This window comes from Molossus molossus, unplaced genomic scaffold (genome assembly GCF_014108415.1).
Source record: "Molossus molossus isolate mMolMol1 unplaced genomic scaffold, mMolMol1.p scaffold_m16_p_18, whole genome shotgun sequence".
NCBI classification, from domain to species: Eukaryota; Metazoa; Chordata; class Mammalia; order Chiroptera; family Molossidae; genus Molossus; species Molossus molossus.
The window spans coordinates 63,401,968-63,423,933 of NW_023425353.1; the positions used below are offsets into that span (position 1 = coordinate 63,401,968).

General features: G+C 60.6%; 1 protein-coding gene across 1 annotated transcript in view; it reads right to left on the reverse strand.

Annotated features, from left to right (window-relative positions):
- Positions 1-21,966, reverse strand: part of COL7A1 (collagen type VII alpha 1 chain) — a 31,260-nt gene that overhangs the window by 8,219 nt on the left and 1,075 nt on the right. The window contains 90 exon segments of the mRNA XM_036267146.1: positions 363-407; positions 494-538; positions 641-682; positions 766-801; positions 904-972; positions 1,046-1,126; positions 1,211-1,246; positions 1,334-1,396; positions 1,474-1,506; positions 1,713-1,757; positions 1,892-1,927; positions 2,054-2,089; positions 2,402-2,446; positions 2,554-2,616; positions 2,726-2,770; positions 2,845-2,910; positions 3,081-3,134; positions 3,213-3,248; positions 3,346-3,546; positions 3,629-3,751; positions 3,880-3,915; positions 4,239-4,286; positions 4,387-4,422; positions 4,507-4,542; positions 4,661-4,756; positions 4,878-4,913; positions 4,987-5,022; positions 6,245-6,289; positions 6,376-6,429; positions 6,775-6,810; positions 7,065-7,145; positions 7,384-7,419; positions 7,495-7,530; positions 7,606-7,686; positions 7,812-7,841; positions 8,037-8,063; positions 8,296-8,340; positions 8,583-8,654; positions 8,911-8,955; positions 9,125-9,160; positions 9,257-9,337; positions 9,433-9,468; positions 9,564-9,623; positions 9,709-9,762; positions 9,913-9,939; positions 10,257-10,289; positions 10,420-10,455; positions 10,539-10,583; positions 10,942-10,977; positions 11,065-11,109; positions 11,287-11,322; positions 11,414-11,473; positions 11,565-11,627; positions 11,719-11,772; positions 11,855-11,881; positions 12,089-12,166; positions 12,274-12,345; positions 12,512-12,547; positions 12,704-12,739; positions 12,834-12,905; positions 13,331-13,393; positions 13,461-13,508; positions 13,609-13,635; positions 13,720-13,755; positions 13,860-14,032; positions 14,121-14,267; positions 14,351-14,477; positions 14,744-14,880; positions 14,961-15,107; positions 15,192-15,326; positions 15,594-15,740; positions 16,126-16,248; positions 16,513-16,659; positions 16,759-16,884; positions 17,192-17,245; positions 17,248-17,326; positions 17,459-17,612; positions 18,150-18,291; positions 18,394-18,519; positions 18,607-18,750; positions 19,356-19,484; positions 19,567-19,716; positions 19,789-19,905; positions 19,991-20,130; positions 20,231-20,351; positions 20,454-20,583; positions 20,661-20,824; positions 21,030-21,191; positions 21,281-21,374; positions 21,461-21,620. Coding sequence (XP_036123039.1) covers positions 363-407; positions 494-538; positions 641-682; positions 766-801; positions 904-972; positions 1,046-1,126; positions 1,211-1,246; positions 1,334-1,396; positions 1,474-1,506; positions 1,713-1,757; positions 1,892-1,927; positions 2,054-2,089; positions 2,402-2,446; positions 2,554-2,616; positions 2,726-2,770; positions 2,845-2,910; positions 3,081-3,134; positions 3,213-3,248; positions 3,346-3,546; positions 3,629-3,751; positions 3,880-3,915; positions 4,239-4,286; positions 4,387-4,422; positions 4,507-4,542; positions 4,661-4,756; positions 4,878-4,913; positions 4,987-5,022; positions 6,245-6,289; positions 6,376-6,429; positions 6,775-6,810; positions 7,065-7,145; positions 7,384-7,419; positions 7,495-7,530; positions 7,606-7,686; positions 7,812-7,841; positions 8,037-8,063; positions 8,296-8,340; positions 8,583-8,654; positions 8,911-8,955; positions 9,125-9,160; positions 9,257-9,337; positions 9,433-9,468; positions 9,564-9,623; positions 9,709-9,762; positions 9,913-9,939; positions 10,257-10,289; positions 10,420-10,455; positions 10,539-10,583; positions 10,942-10,977; positions 11,065-11,109; positions 11,287-11,322; positions 11,414-11,473; positions 11,565-11,627; positions 11,719-11,772; positions 11,855-11,881; positions 12,089-12,166; positions 12,274-12,345; positions 12,512-12,547; positions 12,704-12,739; positions 12,834-12,905; positions 13,331-13,393; positions 13,461-13,508; positions 13,609-13,635; positions 13,720-13,755; positions 13,860-14,032; positions 14,121-14,267; positions 14,351-14,477; positions 14,744-14,880; positions 14,961-15,107; positions 15,192-15,326; positions 15,594-15,740; positions 16,126-16,248; positions 16,513-16,659; positions 16,759-16,884; positions 17,192-17,245; positions 17,248-17,326; positions 17,459-17,612; positions 18,150-18,291; positions 18,394-18,519; positions 18,607-18,750; positions 19,356-19,484; positions 19,567-19,716; positions 19,789-19,905; positions 19,991-20,130; positions 20,231-20,351; positions 20,454-20,583; positions 20,661-20,824; positions 21,030-21,191; positions 21,281-21,374; positions 21,461-21,620 — 6,784 coding nt within the window.

Below are 21,966 nucleotides of genomic sequence, written 5' to 3' on the forward strand. Positions count from 1 at the left end.
CACAGGAGCGTGGACAGGAGCAGAAACTCAGACGCATCTCATCCATAGACATGAACTCAGGTACACGGAGCACAGGCGGGGCGGGGGAGAGGCAGCATACACGTGACCAAGGAGAGGCCCACAAATACTCGGCTGGGTCCTGAAACCTGGGCGCAGGGTCAGGAACAGAAGACTGAGGGTGGACACGCAGAAGCAAAGGTGGGCCCCGAGCCCTGGGAGTGTGTACTCCGGGAGTAGGGATCCTGAATTCTGGAATGCGCAGCCAGGCTGGGGTTCAGACAGGTGCACAGGCCCAGGAATGGTCCCCATTCTACAATTTCACTCCTCAACCCAGGCTCTGACGTGCCCAGGCCCCAACTCACATCTTCCCCGGGGTCTCCAGGCTCCCCTGCACGGCCAGCTTCTCCCTGCACAGATGCACAGAAAGGCGGTGAGGGGTCTGGCCTTCCCCACCTACCCCGCCCTGCTCAGCCTGGGGACCAGCCCACCTCACCTTCTCACCCCTCGGGCCCGGCAGTCCTCGGTCCCCTTTGGCTCCCTAGAGAGATGGGTCAGAGGCAACAGGGTCACGTGTGGGCATGTTGGGGGAGCGGAAGGTTATCAGGGTGGGCGAACTGTGCTGCCAGAGCTCCGCACTCACCGGCTGTCCCACCAGGTCTCCAGCACGGTCTCCAGGGGCTCCCTGTGAGGGCGAGGGCTCAGTGGGGTTCCTGGGCCCCTCACTCAGCCCCACTGCCCTCCTCTCCCTTGGCCCCCCACACTCACCTTCTCCCCCTTGGCTCCAGGGGGCCCGGCCGCAGCCTATAGGAATGCCCAGTGAGTCAGCAGGCCTCCTGCTGTCTCCCCCAACACTGCTGCCCCATGGGTGGTGCCAACCAGGCTGGGGGTGGGGTCAAAAATCACCTGTCCAGGGGCCCCCGTGGGTCCAGGCTCTCCTTTAGGTCCGACTGGGCCCGGAAGACCTGGCGACCCCTGTGGTGGAGCAGAGTGAGGAACAGTGCTCCCCCCTCCATGCCCCTGCCCCCGGAGCCCTCAGAACACACACCGGCACGCCAGGGGCTCCTCGGTCTCCATCTTTGCCACCGGCGCCATCACGACCCGGGGCTCCGGGCTTCCCTGTCTCCCCCTGAGAGAGAGGAGCTCTGTCAGGGGCTGCCTGCTGCCCCTGAGCCCTAGAGCCCATCCCCCAGCCCTGACCCTCAGGACTCACCACCTGTCCGGGCAAACCTGGCGCTCCCTGCGGACCCTGAGGGAGAGAAGTCAAACATGAGGAAGACACAGAGCGCCGGACGGGACATGGTGTCCCTGCTGGGGCCAGAGGGGACTCACTCACCACGAGGCCTGAAGAACCAGGGGGCCCGGGCAGTCCCACGGGTCCGGTTGGTCCAGGCAGGCCCTGGGGGAGAAGAGGATCAGCGCGGTGCCAACCCCACCCTGCTCCTGGGACCCTGACCCACGGCCTGGGCCACTCACCCGTCCTGGTGGTCCTGTCTCTCCAGGCTCCCCCTGCCAAAAACCAGAGATGGCACGAGCCCACAGGACAGGAGGCGCCGCAGCCCGAGCCCCCGGCAGAGCTCCCGGGCTGGGCCCCTTGGGGCTCAGCCTCACTGCAGAGCAGTGCGCCCCAGGAGGCTGGCACATGTTGCCCTGGTGCAGACATGGCCCAGGAGCCGCTTCCTCCGTCCAGCCACACCCCACACACTTCTACTCACCTTTAGGCCAGATGGTCCCTGCGGTCCTGCGGGCCCAGCGAGACCCTAGAGAAAAGTGTCAAGGAAAAGGGGCAGGGGTCAGTTGTCCAGCTGGGCTCAGGGATGAACACAAAGTCTGGCTCATCAGCGGGGACTGATACCTGTCCCACCCCCACCAGGCAGTGCTCTCTGTCACTCACCGGGGCACCAGGCGGTCCAGGGTCTCCATGGCCACCCTGTTGGAGAGGGAGTCTGAGGATGGGGAGCCAGTACCACCCCCAGGGAAACTGAGGAAGTACCATCCATTGTGGGGGCTGAGCACAGGATGGGGGCACGAGGGGTGAGGATTCTGGGGTACTCACCACTGGGCCAGGGGTCCCCCTTGGACCTTGCAGACCCTGGGCAGAGAAGGGGGCTGCTGAGCTTCAGTTCGGGCCTCGCTTGGGCTGCTCCCGCCCTCTGGAGGCCTTTGCTGGCCCACCCTCCCAGGCAGAGGCCACCCCACACCCACGACTGCTCCTCATGGACAACACACACGGGCCTGTGCGTGACACGTGCGCACACGCGCACACACACATCATGCATCCGCACTCACAACCGGGCACACAGGAACACGGCCTTGTCACTGAGCACTGCTGACGTGCACACCGCCGAGGGAGGCCACTGCCCAGAGCCTGGGTCAAGCTGTCCCTGCCACTGCCACCACTCACCGGCTTCCCTTCAGGCCCAGCCACGCCGCGCTCTCCTGGTAGACCCTGGGGAGAAGAGGTTTCAGGCCGCGCTGTCCCCGTCCCCCACCCCGGATACTCCCAGGCACTGCAGACTCCAGTCCGGACATAGGTGCTGCGGGGCCAGGACTCACCGGGTTGCCATTGAGACCCCTCGGTCCAGGCTCTCCCTGGTCTCCCTTGATGCCTGGCGCACCCTGCAAATGGAGTGTCATGCTGAGCCCCAGTCACTGCCACAGGCCCACGTACACCCACCCCAACATGCCCCCACAGAGGAGGGGAAGCGTGTGGGGTGGAAGGTCTCACCCTGTCTCCTTTGGGGCCGCGGTCACCGTCACTGCCTGGCTCCCCCTGTGGGGATGACATATCAAGCCAGGACCTGGTGCCATGCGGGAGGTGGTCCTAGGTTAATCCCACACACTGACCTTAGCGCCCTTGAGTCCAGGGGTCCCTTGTCCTCCCCATAGTCCAAGATCTGGCTTGTCCACGTCCTATAAGCATTAGGTCACAGGGAAGAGATGCGTCTGTCACAGAGGCATGGAGGGGTCATCCCAGATCACAGGGTCCCAAAGGGTTATGGGGTCAGAGACACCACACGGAGTTTCTGAGGCCTACGCTAATGGTGGCCGTCGCAGGCCCAGGGCAGGGCTGGGGTGATTACCTTGGGGGCAGGGGGGCCAGGGGGCCCAGGGGGGCCAGGGGGGCCAGCTGTGCCCTGCAGAAAAGAGAAATGGGTGGCTGCCCAGCACAGCCTGTAGGCTGTCCCGCCTCATAAGGCCCCATCCCAGCTCACCTGTCCTCCGCGTTCTCCTTTCTCTCCCCGTTCTCCCTAACAGGCAAATAGCAGGGTGGGGAGTACGTTGGTAGGGAGTCCAGCTCCTCCTGACCCCATATTCCTGGCCCTCCCGGCCATTCCCCAGGCTCACCCTTTCTCCTGGCCTTCCTGCCTCCCCCACACCCCCAGCCGAGCCTGGGAGCCCAGGAATACCAGGCTTTCCAGGCTCCCCAGCCAGGCCGGGAGGTCCAGGGGGGCCCCTCTCCCCAAGGGCCAGGCCAGGTGGCCCCTGAGGGCCTGGGTCTCCACGATCTCCCTTCGGCCCGCGGTCTCCGGAAAAGCCGGCGGGCCCCTGGAGGAGCAGAAGAGTAGATGCTGGTGGCTGCAGGACCACACCCTCCACAGGGCACCCCCACTGAGCAGCCGGCACATACCTCCTTGCCTTGGGGGCCCCGCTCGCCTGGGTGCCCCTTGGGGCCGCGCCACTGTTCAGGAACATGCAGGAAGCTGCCGGAGCTCTCGTCCCAGGTCTCCCCAATCTTCCGCAGAGCAGACACCTGAGTGACAGCGAGGGTCGGAGAAGCAGGGCCCATTACTGCAGTCCCCATGCCCTGGCCCAGCCCTGTGGGCATACTCGGCCCATGGGGGCCCCCCAGTGCCCACACCCAGCCCTCAAGCACCCTACCTTGATGCCAATATTTTCCAGCATCCGGTCCACATTCTGGAAACACAGGCTGGGTGAGGGGCCGCCCGCAGAAAAGCCCCGCCTCTGCCCCATTGCCCCGGAAATAGCCCCCACCCCCGCTCTCTTCCCCAGGCCTTTTACCAGAGGCCCCTTGGCCCTTGGTTGAGGCCACTCAAGGCCACTGGAAGTCCCTCCCTGGCATGTCCCCATTGCCCAGGTCCCCCTGAGTGTAGCCCACAGGAATCCCAATGGGGCAGGTGGCAGAGCATGCGAAGAATATGTGGGACCTCGCAGCAAGGGGAGGGGGACAGAGAGGGGCTCCTGGAGGCAGGCAAGGACCGGGTCCCAGCCTCACTCACCTGCACTCCCCCAGGTTCTCCTCTCAGGCCTCGTTCTCCAGGGAGGCCCTGGACACAAGAGACAGCTGCTGGGCCCAGCGTGTGGGGCATGTGTGTGCTTGTGTGGGTGCTGTGGCTACCCGGGCAGGAGGAAAGGTGGGGGCCTCACCTGTTCACCTTTGGATCCAGTGTCCCCGCGGTCACCCTGAAAACAAAGAATGATCAGGTGGGGGAACGCCCCAACCCTCGTCAGCCCCTCACCACACCTCCCCGCAGCATGCACGCTCACCTTGGGGCCCGAGCTCCCTGGAACACCAGGAAAACCCTAAGGTATGACAGAACACGAAGGGGTCACACAGGACCATGGCATCCTGGGAGGGTGTCCAGTGGGAGCGCAATGGCCCCTGTGGCTCCCAAGTCCTAGACTAACCCTGAACACTCACCTGGCCAGGAGGCCCGACTTGCCCTGGGAGGCCTGGGGGGCCAGGGAGTCCAGGGCTGCCAGGAGCTCCACGGTCACCCTTGGGGCCATCGTGACCCTGTGGAGGATACAGCCAGCATCAGGGCCCTGAGACCCAGAGAAGACTGGAGCCATAGATCACAAGGTCAGGGTCAGGGTCAAGGTCAGGGTTAGAGGTTGCAGAAGACTCTAGCACTCACTTCTCTCCCAGGGTCACCCGAATTTCCCTTCTCTCCCTGTGGAAGACGAGGGTGCTTCAGACATGGTCCCGATCTGGGGCCAGAGCAAACTCCAAGTGAGGGGCTTTACCTTCTTCCCATCCTGTCCGGGCTCCCCGGGTTCTCCCTGTGGGCAGAGGATGCACGTCAGCAAAAACACTCACCAGTGTCTGGCTGCCAGAACCTGCCTCAGTGGCTCTCAGGTGACTGTCTGTGCCTGTGGCTCCAAGCTCTGGGTGTCTGAGCATGGCCTGTGAGCATCTGAGTGAGCCTTCACATTTGAGGGTGTGTCTGAGTGCGTCTACTCGCCTCCGCACTTAACTACGTCATCCCGCCTCTGGCTCCCTGCATGTAACTCCCCATCTGGGCATCTTTAGGAATGGTGAGTGTGTCCACCTGCCCGGGTCTGTGTATCAGCGTGTGTACCTGTGCATGGGTCTGTATGTCCTGGTGGGTGACACTGGGTAGATGTCTCTTGATCTGTGTCTGCAGATGGGCAGGGACTTCTGCAGGTGTGCACAGGATGAACTCGTGTCTGCATGTCCCTGGTGCCTTGACATGTGTATCTCAGTATGTGCAGCCGGATGTATGTGAGTAACTGGATACATATGTCCCAAAATGTGTCGCATGTGAGAGCCTTGGATGTGTGCCAGATCTCAACAAGGTCCACACGTGGCCCCCAGTCCATGTCTTAGCACATTTCTGAGTATATGTAGAGGAGTTTACGTGTCAACATGTCTCCAAGTGTCCCTGAATGTGGCCTCATCCAGTGTCTGCACCTCTCAATCTGTGTCTGTGGCTCTTCGTTTTTGAGTGGCTGTGGGTTATTCCAGCACGTGTCGGCCCATCTGAGCATGAGTCATCACGGCCACCTAACTCACTATCTGCGAGGCTGACTGTGCGCACACGGACGGGTTTCAGGATGCATCTGTATGTCTGCACTAGGCTGCAGGTGGGCCCCTCTAGCCCGTGTCTGCGTGTGTGCCCCATCTGTGTCTGCACTAGGCTGCAGGTGGGCCCCTCTAGCACGTGTCTGCGTGTGTGCCCCATCTGTGTCTGCACTAGGCTGCAGGTGGGCCCCTCTAGCCCGTGTCTGCGTGTGTGCCCCATCTGTGTCTGCACTAGGCTGCAGGTGGGCCCCTCTAGCACGTGTCTGCGTGTGTGCCCCATCTGTGTCTGCACTAGGCTGCAGGGGGGCCCCTCTAGCCCGTGTCTGCCCCATCTGTGACTGCACTAGGCTGCAGGTGGGCCCCTCTAGCCCGTGTCTGCGTGTGTGCCCCATCTGTGTCTGCACAGCTGGATTCTGTCCATTTCTCGGCAGTTTTGCCGTGTCCGCCCTGGGCACTCACGTTTTTCCCATTCAGGCCTGGCTTGCCATCCTCGCCTGGCTTTCCCTGTGGGAACAGATTATTGGTCAGAAGTCAGAGCTGGGGTAAGGGCAGTAAGGGGGCAAAAGGGAACCATGAAAGCCAAGACTCACCTGTGCTCCAGGGGGACCAGGTTGTCCTCGTTCTCCTCGGAGGCCCGGAGGCCCCTGAAAAAAGTCTTTGCTAGGATTGAGGGGACCACCAAGATAACCCCTGGGCCCACCAGGGAAGACCCCATTACGATGCTCCTTCAGTGTAGAGACCCTCAGAATTGGGAGGTGCCACTGAGACCCCAAGGGTTAGGGGGCCCACTGCTGAAACTCCCAAGGGAAGGGACCCTAGGGCAGAGAAGGTTAGAAAATGGGGCTCTGCTAAAACCTGCCTGCCAGGGCCTGGGACCCCTCCCAGAGACAGGGCTTGACCAACTCCCCTCCCCGCTGATGGCTCCTCTGACCCACTGCAGTCTGTGCTGATCCCTGAGCTGCCCTCCCCCTACCATCTCCCCTACTTACGTCTCTCCCCGGGTCCCCAGCTCTGCCTGCAGCACCCTGAGGAGAGACCCAAAGTCAGGGAGTCCACAGGGGTCATGGAGTCAGGGACACTGCCTGCTAACAGGGCCACTACTCCCTGTGAACCCAAGGCCTGCAAGGTCACAATACCCCCACCCAGGCAGGGTTCTAGGAGACACAGATAATCTGTTTGGCCCCAGAGCTCATCAAGAACAAGAAGACCCAGATGAGGCTAGGGTCACCCAAAGGGGTGAGGGAAGGGGTGTGACCAGGCAGAGATCACCATGACTCACCTGAAGCCCAGGAGGGCCGGGGGTTCCTGGCTTCCCATCCAGCCCACTGCGGCCATCCAGGCCAGGAGGTCCCCGATCACCCTGAGGAAAACCGTGTGGTAAGAGGCCTCAAAAGAAGAGTCCGGCCGGTGTGGCTCAGTAGTTGAGCATCAACCCATCACCAAGAGGTCACCAGTTCGATTCCCGGTCAGGGCACATGCCCAGGTTGTGGGCCAAATCCCCAGTGGGGGGCAGGCAGGAGGCGGCCAGTCGATGTTCTCTCTCATCGATGTTTCTATGTTAAGATCACTCACAGTCAGAAACCTCCACTTTCTCTCACCTTTTCTCCTGCTGGGCCTCGACTGCCTGGGTCCCCCTGGAGAAAACAAGATCAGTGAGAGGTGAGGGCACGATGAGGGTGCAGGTGGATGGGGCAAAGTGCATCACTCACCTGGGGGCCTGGGGGCCCGCGAGGTCCAGCGATGCCCTGAGAACAAGGAAGGAAGAGATCAGAGCAGGACTCCCCGGGCCCACACCTCCCCACAGGACCAGCCACACTCACCCTCTCCCCAGAGGCTCCAGGGGGGCCAGGGTCACCCTTGGGTCCCTGCGGACCCTCCTGTCCACGGTCCCCAGGCTCTCCCTGTGGCAGACAGACTTGCTGAGCGAACAGCCCTCGAGCCGCAGGCACGCTGAGGCTGAGGCTGTCTGGGGCCCTGGGAGGCCTTCATGTGCTCAGAGCTTCGCTCCGCCCACAGACTCTGATACCTTCAGTCTGGCTCCAAGTCCCGTGTCCACCTGTGGGGGTGACAGTGAGAAGAGTAGTTCAACCAGGGGAAGGGGGTTGGTGAGGGCAGAGGGGCCATGAAGAGCTGTGGGATCAATGAAGATATCAGGGGAATGGGGGGAAGTGGGAGTCAGTGGAAGGGATGAGGGGACACGGCGTGGAGCCAACAGGGGGTATGAGAGGACCAGACCCAGCTCAATCCTTACCAGCTGTCCAGGGGGTCCTGGGGGACCCTGAGAAAGGAAATAATTGTCATCAACAGGAGCCCTGATGCTCCAGGGCATTGCTCAGGTTTGCCCTCCCAGATACCCTGCAGACCCCAACGCCAACCCCCAGAGAGCAGGTCAGGCCTGGACGTGGCCATCAGCAGTCCCCACCGTGACCGCCAGTCCCTACGTGGGCACCGACCAGACCAAGCGCTGGAAACCTCCATTCCTCCCGATCCAGAACACCAGCACAACTCACCGGCTCGCCACGGTCACCCTTGGGTCCAGATGGTCCAGGGCTGCCCTGCAGAAAGTCAGACAGTCAGGGACACTGAGTTAACACAGCAGTTTGGGGAGCTTTGGAGCCACCCTAAGGACTCACGGGAATCCTGGTGACCTTTGGGGGTTGTGATGAAGGGTCACAGAAAATGAGGATTGTCAGGGTGTAGCATTTCAGGGTTGGGGTGGCCAGATCAGGAGCTGGGAACTGGATGGTTGGGCATTAAAGTTGAGGTTAGGGGTCAGGGGTCAGGGGTCAGGACTCACATTTCGTCCATCCTCTCCAGGATCTCCCCGGTCTCCCTTTTCACCCTCAGGCCCCCGAGCTCCAGGTGGCCCCTGGGGAAAGCAGCTGGTCTGAGCCAAACCTTCCCTACATTTTGCAGGTCCACTCATGACCCCCTATTCTGCCTCAGTTCCCCATTACCCCAAAAATTATGCCAGAGTTTCCCATCACTGCATGCTTTCCTGAAGGGTCCCCATCACCCCACTCCAGACTCCCATCACCCTTTCTCTCCTCAGTGGTTCCTACCACCTTCATGCCCACCTCCTACAGGTTCTTCCATCACCCCTACTTCTCCCTGCCAAGCCTCACCCGAAGGCCACGTTCGCCAGCTTTTCCAGGCAAACCGGGGTCACCCTGGTGCAGGAGAGAAAGCCACACAGAGCTGGTGAGTGGGGACAGAGAAGGGCCTGGGCACCCGCTGGACAGGATGCAGGGGATGGACTGGATGACCTGGGGGGTTGGCGGCCCAGGGATCACAGCTCAAGGGTAAAGCACAGGAAACCACAGTGGGAGGGAGTCTCACCGGGGAGCCTTCGTCACCTTTCTCTCCACCTTCACCCTGCAAGACCTGAGAGTCAGCTCAGGTCCCAAGACCCTCGGGATGTCATCAACACCCTAGCCCCACCCCTGAGGACACCCGACACAGCCCTCTTACGTCTCGTCCTCGGGGGCCGAAAGGTCCCGGGGCGCCAGGCCGCCCAGGGTCTCCCTTCTCGCCAGGAGGTCCTGAGTCGCCCTGTGGAGGAGGCAGAATGGGGCCGCATACAGCAGCCAGCCTTGAGGGAAGGGGAGCCCAGAGACCATGACATTGCCAGGGTCACAGGTACTCACCGGGGGTCCAGCTCTACCAGTGAGGCCGATGGGACCCTGCGGGGCATGGGGAGGGAGAGGGGACTTAGTTGGGGCTCCCAGGCACCACCTCATCTCCTTCTGACACACTCCCTATCCCCACATTTATTCACCCGGCTTCCAGGGTCTCCCTTGGGGCCAGGGTCTCCAGGAATAACCAAGCCAGGTGGGCCCTGTGGGTGGAGAATCAGCAGTGGGGGGGTGTCGGGGAGCCTTCACCTTCACCCGCTCTCCTCCCAAACACTCCCCTTCACTCACCGGCTCCCCTTTGACTCCCGCAGCTCCTCTGGGCCCAGCAGGCCCCACATCTCCCTGCAAGCGACAAGACCGTGGGCGCCAGCCCCAGGCTCCATGACCCACACCATGCAGCAATCCTGCCACGACTCTCAGGACCTCCAGGGGCCTCAGGCAGGCTCTGTGACCCTAACCTCATAGACGCCTCCCCGTTCTCCCCAGACGTACCTTCTCTCCTTTGACTCCAGCAGGTCTCTGAAAACAAACAGGACAAACACAGCTTGGCCCAGCCTGGAGATCACAGCCTGCAGCCTTGACTGAGGATGGGGTTATATAGAACTGGAAGTCACAGTCACTGCTGGGAGCCGGGCAGGGTTACACAAGTTCAACCCATATGCTGTCATGGGGGCCACAGGATCACAGCCAAGAGTTGGGAGGCATGTCATAGCATGAGAGTCATGGGGCTCGGAGCCTGCCCCGGGTCCCGAGGTTATGGAGACACTGGCTTACAGGTCAGTCACTACTGCTCAAGGGCTGCGCTGTGCTCAGAGCCCCACCCTCCCTTCACTCACCAAGACAGGGTCCCCAGGGCTGCCAGGCTCCCCCTGTGGAGAAAGGATAGGGGCAGAGATGGGACAGAGACCACCGGGGAACCCCATGTCCCAGTGTCTCACCTGCCATGATCCCTGCTACAGGGGGCAGGGGTGGGACACTGGACCCCAGCCCGTGACCCACCTTTTCTCCTTTGCGGCCAGTGGGTCCTGGTGGCCCCTGCACGTGGAGAAAGTGTGAGCGCAGGAGAGGAGGAACACGTGAACGCCCCACTACTGATCCCACGACAGTCACAAACTCACTTCAGGACCCTCCGCTCCAGTATGTCCTGCAACTCCCGGCAGCCCCTGGGGAGGAGTAGAAATGCTGATCCAGGGGTGAGGACAGGGCACAAGGCAAACAAGGGCTAGAGGCTGAGGGTGGGGCTGGAGATGGGTCTGGTAAAATCAGGATATAGGTCTGCAGGAGTCAAACTTAGCAGGGGTCAAACTCCAGGTCAGCGGAGGTCAAGGTCAGTTCAGCAGGGTCAGAAAGCTAAAAGCAGGTCCCTGGGGTTAAGGGTTAGAACCTGCATCAGCACAGATTAGGGGCATGTGAGGAGGGGTCAAGGGGCAGAGGCAGTGGGGGTCAAGGGCCAGAAGTCAGAACCAGGAGGGGCCCAGAGCCTAGGTCAGTTGGCACTAGCATTGCAGTCAGTGGGTTTACCTGTGGTCCCACTGGGCCAGGGGATCCACGTTGGCCCTGATGAAATAGAATGGGTCAGAGCTGAGTCTGGCCCCAGACACCCCCCACCCCCCGAGTCCTAAGAGCCTCCCAGGCTGCACCTACCTTTTCTCCAGTCTCACCCACAGCCCCTGGCAGTCCTCGGTCACCCTGAGGGGAGAGAGACAGGAGAGGGGTCTTGATTGTCAAACTCTGACCATCTCACCTCTGAAACTACAATCTCTGACCTGGAGAGAACCCTTATCTCCAATACTCCCACCTCCCCTAATCCTACAGGGGTCCCAGTGTGTCACCCCTCATACTAGACCTCTCCTAAATGGCACTTACTTTGGGGCCAACATCTCCAGGAGGTCCTCGTAGGCCCTGGAAGGGATTCAGAGTTTTGGTTTGGGCATAGCGGGGAGTAGAAGGTTGATGGCCGAGGGTTGGGGCTGGAGCTATGCCCTACACTCACCCGCTCACCCGGGGTCCCAGGTTTTCCTGGGAGGCCGGGGGCTCCATCTTCACAGTCACCCTGGAGGAGAAACAGATGGTAGAAGACCATGTTCCCCAGCGCCCAGAGCCCCCTGCCCCAGAACTGGAACACCGAGAGGTCAGTACCCTACCTTTTCTCCTTTTTCTCCAGGGGGGCCAACTGGGCCTTGGAGTCCAGGGTTTCCGGGAAGACCCTAAGAAGAAGTGAGTAAAAATGAGAGCCCCCAACTAGGAGGCCCACCCACTGCCCCAGCAGAGTCCCCAGCCCCCAGCCACATGACCTACCGGCAGCCCTGGGTCCCCTGGAACAGTGCTGCCGTCGCCCGGTCCAGGAGGACCCTGGGACAGAACAGCAGCTCAGGGGGTGGCCAAGGGGAATCAGAATCCGAGCCACCCTCTGCATACCTTGTCCCTCACTTACCCGCTCTCCACGATCGCCTTTGTCACCCTGGAAGACAGATCATGACCTCATGACCTTGGACCACACCTGCACTCTCCAAGATACCAGGAGGAATGAGGGTCATGGGGTCCAATTGGATTATTAAGGTTGTGGAGTAACTGAGGAGTCATGGGGGGTAGGTCAAGGGTTCACATGGGCTCAGAACAACTGAGATGACATGAAAAACATGAGACCATATGGTGGTCATACTGTCACCTTCACAGCTGTTCCAGGAAGTCCTGGGGGACCACGGGGTCCTGGGTCCCCCAATGGGCCACGAATCCCAGGAGGGCCCTGGTGAGGAGACAAAGTATAAAGACCAACTCCACAAATATATCCTCATCCTGCCTCCTGTTGTTCCCCATCACACACCACTGTCCCCCACATACCCTAGAACTTACCTGAGGTCCAGGGTCCCCTTTCATCCCAGGAAGGCCTAAGCCATCCCGCCCAGGGACTCTTCCAGTCTCTCCCTGCAGGAACAGAGAGCAGTGGGCAGGATTCTGGGTGTGGGAGCCTTGAGGTGGGAGAAGCCCCTAGAGGTGCCCAGCTAAGTTGCCTTAGGCCCTGCCGTCTGGCCTGGGGCAACCCTGCTCTTCCCTGGGACTTCCTGGCTCCCTCCCTTCCCCTTTCACCTACCGGCTCCCCCTTCGGGCCTCGGGGTCCTCGCTCCCCCTGAGGACAAAACAGAGCAAAGGGTGATGCTTGAGCTCAGGTGAGTCTTGGGGTGGGCCCCCATGGGCCACCACCACCCCACCAACCCACATTCCAACTCTGCCGAAAGAACTCTGGGAAGATGCTGGGAACGCATCAGAAGGAACAGCAACTTACCGGTTCTCCACGAGGGCCAGGCACCCCTGGGGAGCCCTGTAAGTGGAGGCCGGAGACAAGACAGTCAGACCACCCCTCCCACTCAAGCAAAGTGTCCCACCTGTGACCTACAAGGGCGAGGCTCACTCACCTGTGGGCCAGGTATTCCAGGAGTCCCAGGAAGGCCAGGGCTGCCTGGATCCCCATCTGCCCCAGGGAAGCCCTAAGGAGGCAAAGAGCTCAAGGCTGGAAGGGACCCTCCCTCAGTGCCCCTGGCTTGCTGGAGGAGCCCAGACTATTCTTTATCTGGGCTCCTCACCTTACAGGTCCCTGAGTGTTGTTGGGGGTGGAGCAGTGGGGCAGAGAAGTAGCCCCTCCGAGCTGGATGGAGCCTAACCCCAGGCACAAGGACAAGGGTCAGGTAGAGGTTCTTTCTGCCTCTGGGACTTAGAACTTCCGCCAGGCTCAAAACCCCACTGGCCTCTCTGCTTCACACTCCTCCCCAGAATCAGAGTGGGCTTTATAATATCCAGTTAGGCTTCTGGGACACTCTGTGGTTCTAACTCTGCTCTTTCCTTCTCTCTTCTAAAATCCCTCAGAGAACGGCGAAGAGCGTCTTAGGGGAACCTCGGTGGTCTCCACACTCACCCTGTCGCCCTTTGCAATGGAACTCCCAGGCGGCCCCTGGGGGCCAGGAGCACCCATCCTGCCCTGAAAGGAAAGAGCAGGTAAGGAGGAGTATGCCTTCAGGGCAGAGAGGACAGGTACGGGGAGGCACTCCCTGGGAGCCAGGGGCACCAGGAGCTTCGTCTTGTCCTTTTAGGCCCTAGAAAGGGTGGTCATTGACACCTGTGCTGCCAACCTCTTCCTGTCCCACTGCCCCCCAACCATTCTCTCCCACTTCCCCCCACACCACGGCTACTCACCGTCTCTCCAGGTTCCCCCTTCTGGCCCTGGGGAAAGACATGTTGGACTAGAGTCAGAGTGGCTAACGACAGGTGTGGTTCCTGCCCACTCTCTCAACCCTGGACACTTACCTTTGGACAATGCACCGAGCAAGGCTGTGGCTGTGGCTGTGGCTGTGGACACAGGGTCTCCTTGAGTCCAGGAAGTTCCACCAAGAGCCCCCAGACTCCCTCTTCTCCATGACCTAGCCCCCCAGAGGCCCCTTCCAAACCTGAGTGGCCAAAGCTACCTGACACAAGGCTGTGGCCAGACTACTGACTGCCCGGTCCAAGCTTGGACCATCATCCACAGCGAAGAAGGTCTGGACAGGGTCTATGCCTGACACCAAGCGATGCAGCTGTTCTGGGTCAGCTCCCGCCAGGCCCAAGATCATCACTTTGAGCCCTGAGGAGGGGTCCAGTAGCCTGCATGACAACCCTGCCGGGGCCAGCCTTACACCAGCTCCCCCTCCCCCGGCAGCCCTACACCTCACCAGCAGTCTGGGCTTCACGGATAGGGTTGAGGATGTCACCTCTCAAGGGCTCATCCACTAACAGAACCATCACCCCTGGCACTTGCTGGCGGCGTCCGGGAGCATCTGGTGCCAACAGGTATCTGTGGGCTGTGACCACGGCTGTGCCTGGGAGAAAGGACATGTCAGAACCCAGGGCACTGAGCTCCCAGTGGGGAAGCCCCAAGAGTCCATGCCCAGTGCAGTCTTACCCACGTTGTTCCCATTTGGGTCTATGTAGGGGATGTTTCGTATCTTCTGCAGGATGACACCAGGGTCATGGGAACTGTTCAGTGGGAACAGTGGGGAGGGCCGGTGATTGTAGGTCAGGAGGCCAACCTGGGATGGGGGAGACACAGAGCCTGGGGAGGATGACAAAGCAGGAATGGGAGACACAAAGCCTGAGGGGCAGGTTAAACCTGAACTATTAGGGTCAGCAGTGACGGTAGGATAGGGAGCCAAGCAGCAGGGAAGAGATCTGGACCCTAGGAAAGGGCTGGGGGAAACCCTGGACTGATGGTAGGGGGGGAAATGGTAGCTGGTGTGGAGCCCAGAGTCGGGGAGAGCCAGGACAGGTAGGGGTCTGGTTGCCTTTGGGGCCAAACCTGGACTGCCTGTGGCCCAAGAGGCCCAAGTGCAGACACCAGACGCCCCAGGGCTCTCTTCACAGCCTCTGAATGACGAGCACTGCTGAGCGTGGTGTGCAGCAGGAAGACCACGTCCATCAGGACATGGGGACACACTGCAGGAAGGGGGCCAAGTTACTGAAGAGGTCGAACATCTAGCCACCCCCTTAGGCCCCTCCCACGGTGACCACCATACCTGGACTCTGTGTGACAGAGGCCTTAGGACCCTGTACACCCTCCCGGACAGGTATCAGGGAGAAGATGTAGGAGATGCCAGGCTCTAACCCTGTCACCTGCTGGGAGCTCGAGATCCCGGGAAGTGTCTCTGAGGCCCCAAGTGTCTCTGCAGAGGACAGCACTCAATTAAACAGGAGGCCCTCCATGGAGCCCTACTGCCAGCCCACCCCAGCCCTGACCTTCCCTTCACCTTGGCCAGGGCCTCCGAGTGGCCTCCAGGATAGGATGTAGCTGGATACTCCAGACACTGGGTTCCAGGCCAGAGTCACTGAGTCAACTGAAGTATCTACCACGCGCAGTTCAGTGCTTGGGACACGAGGTGACTCTAAAGGAGGAACCAAAGACCAGCGATCAGAGTCTGCACCCTGAGAACCCAGCGAGGGGAGAGCTAAGGAAGCCCTAGGGCAGGTTCACTGTAGTCAAGGAATGTCATGGGAAGTCATGCTGGGGTCACCCCAGGGTCAGGAATGGCAGGCGAGGGTGTGGTGGGGAGCTACAGGAGAAGTCACAGAAGGGCAAGGGGTGCAGAACCAGGATGGGTCATCAGTGGGGGGAAGAGCACACCCCGGAAGGATGGGCCCCGTGGGCTCACCAGTGTACGCAGTCACTTCCTTGGGGGGCCCTTCTCCAGAAGGCCACAAGACACTCAGCCACAAGCGGTATGGGGTCGCCGGCTCCAGCCCATCCAATTCGTAGCTGCTGAGCTCAGGCCCCAGGACCCGAGACTGTTCCTGGCCACCTAGGGCAGGCATGACGGTAGGGACAGGAGGCCCATGGGAGGATGTTATGGCCCAGTATTAATAGTCCTGCCCACCTCGCCGACTCTCACCTACCTTCCTGACAGTGACCTCGCCAGCCTCATTGACTGTCCCTGCTGACCAAGTCCACCCTCTTGACTGAGCTTCCCCATTCTCGCTGACCCTGCCCATTTCACTGATTCTGCCCAACTCTCCCCCTCACTGATCTCACCCACCTGGTTGACTGATCCCCAATGGCCGCGGATGCCGCAGATCCCCACTAACAGACCCTGCCCACTATCGCTGATCTCGCCCACTTCGCCCACCCTGGCGGCCCACAGCCCCACCCACAGGGGTCCCTCACCCCTATGGGGGGGCACTTCTCACCCTCCGGTCGCCAACGCAGACGGAAGCCGCGAGCTCCAGGCACCGGCTGCCACTGCAGCCTCAGGGAGTGCTCCCCTCTCTGCGCCACGTGAAAGCTCTCCAGGGCTGGTGGAACTTCGGGGGCTTGAGAGAAAGCGTGGGAATCAGAGAGGCTCCGCCCCCCCCCCCCCCCCCCCCGTCCCTGTGCCAATCCCAAACCAACTGTGGAACACACACCGCCCCCAACCCCCCAACCGACCCGTTGCCTCTCCCCGGCTTCATCCCGCCTCCACTCTCAGACCCCGCCCCCACCGGCTTGCTGTCAATTTCTGGTCCCCGTGCACAAGCCCCGCCCCCAAACCGGTCAGGCCACCAATCCAAAGCTCTCCCCAAGCCAAGTCCGCCTACGTGTTGTGACGACGATGGAGACAGGTGCGCCCTCACGGTCCCCCACCAGTGCAGTGACTCGCACCGAGTAGCTGACTCCGCCTTCGAGGCCCCGTATTTCTGCTGAGTCCGTGTTTCCCGGGAGTATCTGTTGTCTCGTGGGGCCGCCTGTCCAGGCGAACACAGGCAACGGTCAGAGTCGGGGATAGCTAAGCAGAGGGGGCAATCGCAACCCTAGAGGACAAGGGCGGGGTCAGGGGACCATACCGTCAATCCGACCCCAGGCCAATCTGTAGGCTGTGGCTCCAGGGACCCCCACCCAGGTGATCCGCAGAACATCACTGGAAGCATTGAGGATCTGCAGCTTTGACACACTACCCACGGGCTCAGGGTCTGGGGGCAGAGAACAGGGTGGCCGCGCAGGCATGGTCAATGCAGAGAGGTCTGAGCGTCAGAGGGGGGTTAGTGTGGATAAGTCAGTATAGGAAACCGTGAGAGGGAGGCGGTCAGGGCCTTGGGGTGGGCAGTGGGCAGCAGTCAGGAGGTCGCTGTGGGTGGACACATGTCAGTGAGGGGTAGATCAGTGCCAGAAGAGAAGTTACAGAGCAGTAATGGAGTGGGCAGCTGGAACAGTCGAGAATACACAGCAGGGTGGGGTAGCCAGTGAGATGTGATTAGCAGCTGGCCAGGGTCCACTCACCAGTCCTCACAACTACAGAAGTGGGGGTCCCATCTACACCAGCCACATAGGCCATATGTGTACTGTGTACTCAGTATTTGGCTCCAGCCCATCCAGCTCAGCCACTGTAGCTTCCCCAGAAATCAGCTGGGATTTCTCTGGGCTTGGGAGTGAGGTTGGAGGCAGCTGCAGAGCCAGCCAGACTCTGGCCCCTAGGCCCTGCCTGGACTCCTAAGGAACTTCCAGCCTCTGTTCCATCCAGACCTTTCCCCCAGAGCCCTCCAAAACCTCTGGTCCCCTCCAAATCCCTTGATCCCCACCATGGCTTGAGTGCCAGGAGACCCTGTATCCAGTGGCACCAGGAACCCTGTTCCAGGCAATGGTGACAGATGAGCTGCTGGTTTGAGTCACATGGACTGTCTTCACTGGGCCCAGTGGGCTGAGGGGAGAGGCAATAGGGAGTCTGATGGGGGAGGCAGTGGACAGTCTGATGGGGGAGGTTTGGGGGGCCATCTATAAGGGGAAGATTATTGAAGTCTGATAGAAGGCAGGTATCTGTTAGTAGAGATAAGTGAATGGATCAGATGAAGGAAGAAGTGGGGCTTCTGACAGAGGGGACAGTGGGAATCTGAGGTGGCAGGTGATAGGAATCTGAGAAACAAGAGGGTCTGACAGAGAAGGTAACAGGATTCCTATGGAAGTATTAGGAGGCAGTGAAGGGTCTGACAAAGGAGAAGGTGTAAGTCTAAGAGGAGAGCCGGGTCCAGCAGAAAAGGCAATGGGGGCCCGAGAGAGGGAGGGGTGTAAATTCAAGGCAAAGGTAGCAGGGTTGCAGGCAAGAGGCCGAGGAATCTGAAAGGGCTGGAGCTTAGGAGGAGGCAGGGAGACTGAAGGGGGCTCCGAGGGAGAAGGCAGTGGGGGGAGACTGGAGATCCGGGAGAAGCAAGGGTGTAAGAGGGGAGGCCGGGGAGTCTGACCAGTTCGAGCCACGATCACCGCAGGGGGGCCCTCCTCTCTCCCTCGCAGCGCTGACACAGCCACCTGGTAGGAGGTTCCAGGCTGCAGCCCCATGATATCTGTGGCAGTAGATTCTGGAGACAGTGTCTGGCTGGACTCTGGACCTAGGGTCAGAAGGAAGTGTTGTCATGGCTCCTGCTTGTCCCCTTGATCCCCCATACCCTGGTCATTCCCCTCAGCAACCCTCTCACACACCCTACACTGACCACTGTCTGTCCTCCAGCTAATCCGATATCCACTGGCTCCAGGAACAGGTCCCCAGGCCACTCTCACTCGAGTTGCATCTGATGCCACAACCCTCAGCCCTGGGATGGCGAGTGAGGCTTCTGGCTCTGGGGGTTTAAGACAGAGGTCAGAGATCAAGACCAGGACCCAGTGAGTCAGGCAGCTGGCCCCCACAACCCTCCTGCAGTGCTCACCCCGGCGGATAGTGAGGATGCTGGCATTGCCCTCTCGGGTGCCCACTCGAGCAGACACCCGCACGATGTAGCTCAGCCCAGCCCGGACATCATCCAGGTCAAAGGCTGTCTGACTCCCGGGAAGCACCAGGGTCCGCTCAACCCCTAAAGGAGAAGACAGGGTAAGCAGGCAGGGGTCTGCCACAGGGATGTGGGATGATGGTGGTCAGTGATGGACAGAGACACAGGATGAAGAGGGTCATTGAGGGATGGGCCATGGGATGAAGAGGGTCAGAGATGAGGACATGAGAAACAAGGAGCCAGTGATAGCAAGGGCCAGTGACAAAGGGGAATACAGGATGATAGAAGTCAGTGGACAGTGATGTGAGTTGACAGGTGGTTGATAGTGATGTGGGGTGACAGGGGTCAGTATGAGATGAGGACATGGGCTGAGAGGTCAGTGTGGACAGTGGTCACAGCTAGGGTTAATAGAAGGGCAGGGATTGAGCTCATAGTTGTGGAGAAGGGTGACAACCACAGACGAGTGTGGCAGGAAGTGGAGACTGATCTGGGTGGAACAGAGCAGAGAGCAGCAGACCCTGTGACGGGTCTGGACTCTGCTATCTTTGGGTGGATGGACAAGGAGACAGGGGGAGACTGTGGAGACCCAGCAGAGGAAGGAGATGGGGTGGGGGTGCAATCAGACCCCGAGGGCTGGAGCTTTAGTGTGTGTGTGAGGGCGGTGGTGGTGATGGCTGTGTCCACCTCACCCTGGGTGCCGCGCACAGTAATGCGGTACTCGGTGGCACTGGGAACTGGACTCCAGGACACTCGCACCCGCTGCCCTGGCAGCTCAGTCGCCTGTAGGTCTGTCACGGGGCCCACAGGCTGCTCCGACCCTGTTGGGGAGCACAGCATGAGAGGTAGCCTGGAGCTCCTGTGCCTTCCCTTCTCCCCTGGCCAGGCCCACTGAGCCCTCACCAATGGGGACCACAGTTGCAGGTGTTGCCACCTCTCGGCCCTCCAGCAGAGTGTAGAGTGTGAAGCGATACTCAGTGCCTGGCTGCAACCCATCCAACTGGTAGTGGGTCACATCAGAGGGCAACACCACCTTCTGTGGCACCTCCAAGCCTGCAAGATGACGGGTCAGGCCGGCTGAAGCCAAACCCAACCCTGCCTGCCCACCCTCCCTTCTGCACTGACCACTCTCACGATGCCACTCCAGTCGGTAGCCAAGGGCCTCAGGTATCACATTCCAGGAAAGAAGGATGGATGTGGGGCCCAGGATGACCGGGCGCAGTGTCTGCTCAACCGAAGTGTCTGCCCAGGGTGCATGGGATGTCAGTGGCCTCCATGCCCTGTCTGCCTGCCCACCCAGCCTGAAGAAAGTACCCAGACTTCTCACCAGTGCGGGCAGTCAGGGAGCTGGCAGACCCCACGCTACGGCCAAGCAGGGCACTCACAGTCACCTCATAGTCTGTGCCAGGCTCCAGGTCACGAAGCAACACTGACCCCTGCCCAGGGCCCAGCTCCTGCTGCATGGCCCTACCTATACGAGGCACACAGAGGGGCAGTGGGTCTTACACACTCAGGACTCTACAATCCTGTCTGAGGTGTAGGGGTTCCCTCAAACCACACCTCTCACTCACCACCGAGGGCCCGCCATGTCACACGGTAGCCAGTGGCGCCTGGCACACTCCTCCAGGCCACCAGGAGGCTGTGGGTTGTGCTGTTCTGGATGGTCAGCTCTGGCCCCTCCAGGGCAGCTGGGGGAAGGTCCCACCAGGGATTAGTGGAGTCAGGAGTGGGGAAGGGTTACTGGGTGGGTGGTTAGGGGGATGGGGTCAGAGGTTAGCAGAATTGCTCACTGGTCCAAGCTGTCCCGCTCACAGCCTCCGCGATGCTGTTGGCATAGAGGGCAACCACAGTTACTTGGTAGTTGGTCAGTGGCTGGAGACCCTGCAGCCGCACGCTGGTCTCACCAGCTGGAACGTTCACCTGCCCAGGGTCAGAGGTCACTTCATTTTGCCCAACCAATTCCCCAGCCCTCAACCCACCACTCCTGACACCTTTACCTCCCGCTGCTCACTCAGCAGTGGCTGTCCCAACCCTGACAAGGGAGTGTACTGGACCTTGTAGCCGGTCACAGGGCCACTGGCTGCTGTCCACTGTACTTTCAGGGATTGACTGCCTGGCTCAGACAGCACCAGGTCTCGTGGAGCAGAGGTCGGGACATCGGCTAGGAAAGAGGAAATCAGGCTGCAGGATCAGGGACCAGCACTTACGGTGAGGCTTTGGGATCAAGGGTCAGGATCACAGGGGGCAGGGTCAGCACCTCCAGGGCAGGATCAGAGGATAGCACCCCCATTTTGATTCAGGACCACACGGGGTGGGGTTGGGGTTGGAGGCCCAGGTCAGGGTACACAAGGTAGGCAGGGACTCACGGGGCAGGGTCACAGGCACGCCACCAGCGGACGTGCACACTCTCCGGGAAACGAGAGGCAGCAGCGTCCTCAAGATGCTGAAGTCATTGACGAAGAAGAAGAAATCGCTGCTTGGCTGTGAGGCAACTCGCTTCAGCTCCTCGGGGTCAGCATTCTTGATCCCTGAGGTGAGTCCAATCAGGGCTCAGCTGCCCACATGCCCTCTGACTGCTCCTTCCTCAGTCAACCTGTCACCCCAGCTGGATACTCACCCACAGCAAACAGCTTGACCCCTTGTCCCTTCAGCCTCTGGGCAGCTGTATCCACCAGGTCCTGGGACTTCCCATCAGTGATGAGGATGCAGACCTACGCAGGCGAAGGGGTCAAGTCAGGGTTGCCTCAGACACTTAAACTGGGGTCACCCTGGGAGGCATGGTGGAGAGAAAGATCACCTTGGGGACACCAGGTCGGGCCAGCTGGGGCAGGAAGACATGATCTGCCACGTGGAGAATCGCAGCCCCTGTGCGTGTGTTGCCCCCCTTGTAGCTGAGCTCACGGATGGCACGGATCACATCACCCCCTGAGCCAAGCGCATCCAGGCCAAACTCTGTCCTGTGGGGTGGGGGGGCAGGCTAGGGGTCAGGATCTTCTCTGGCACCAGTCTCTAGGAGGCCGCTGGAATGAGGGCTGTGAGTATCAGGTCCCCTTGAGGGTCCTCTTGGTCCTGTGATTCCTGTCCTCCACCTCTGAAGCCCCAAGTTAACAAACTCTTCAGGTGCCCCGTGTCCTGTCTGTGGCTGGGCCAGAGCAGGCCTGCAATCCTTGGGGCTTCCAGCCTCAGGGGATAGGATGTCTGGTTAATTAAAGAATTGCAAGAGGAAGGGCCCAGTTGTAGGGAGGTGGATGATGGCCAGACAGGAAGGCCCTCGTGTGCCTGGAGAGCCTGGAGGCATCAGGG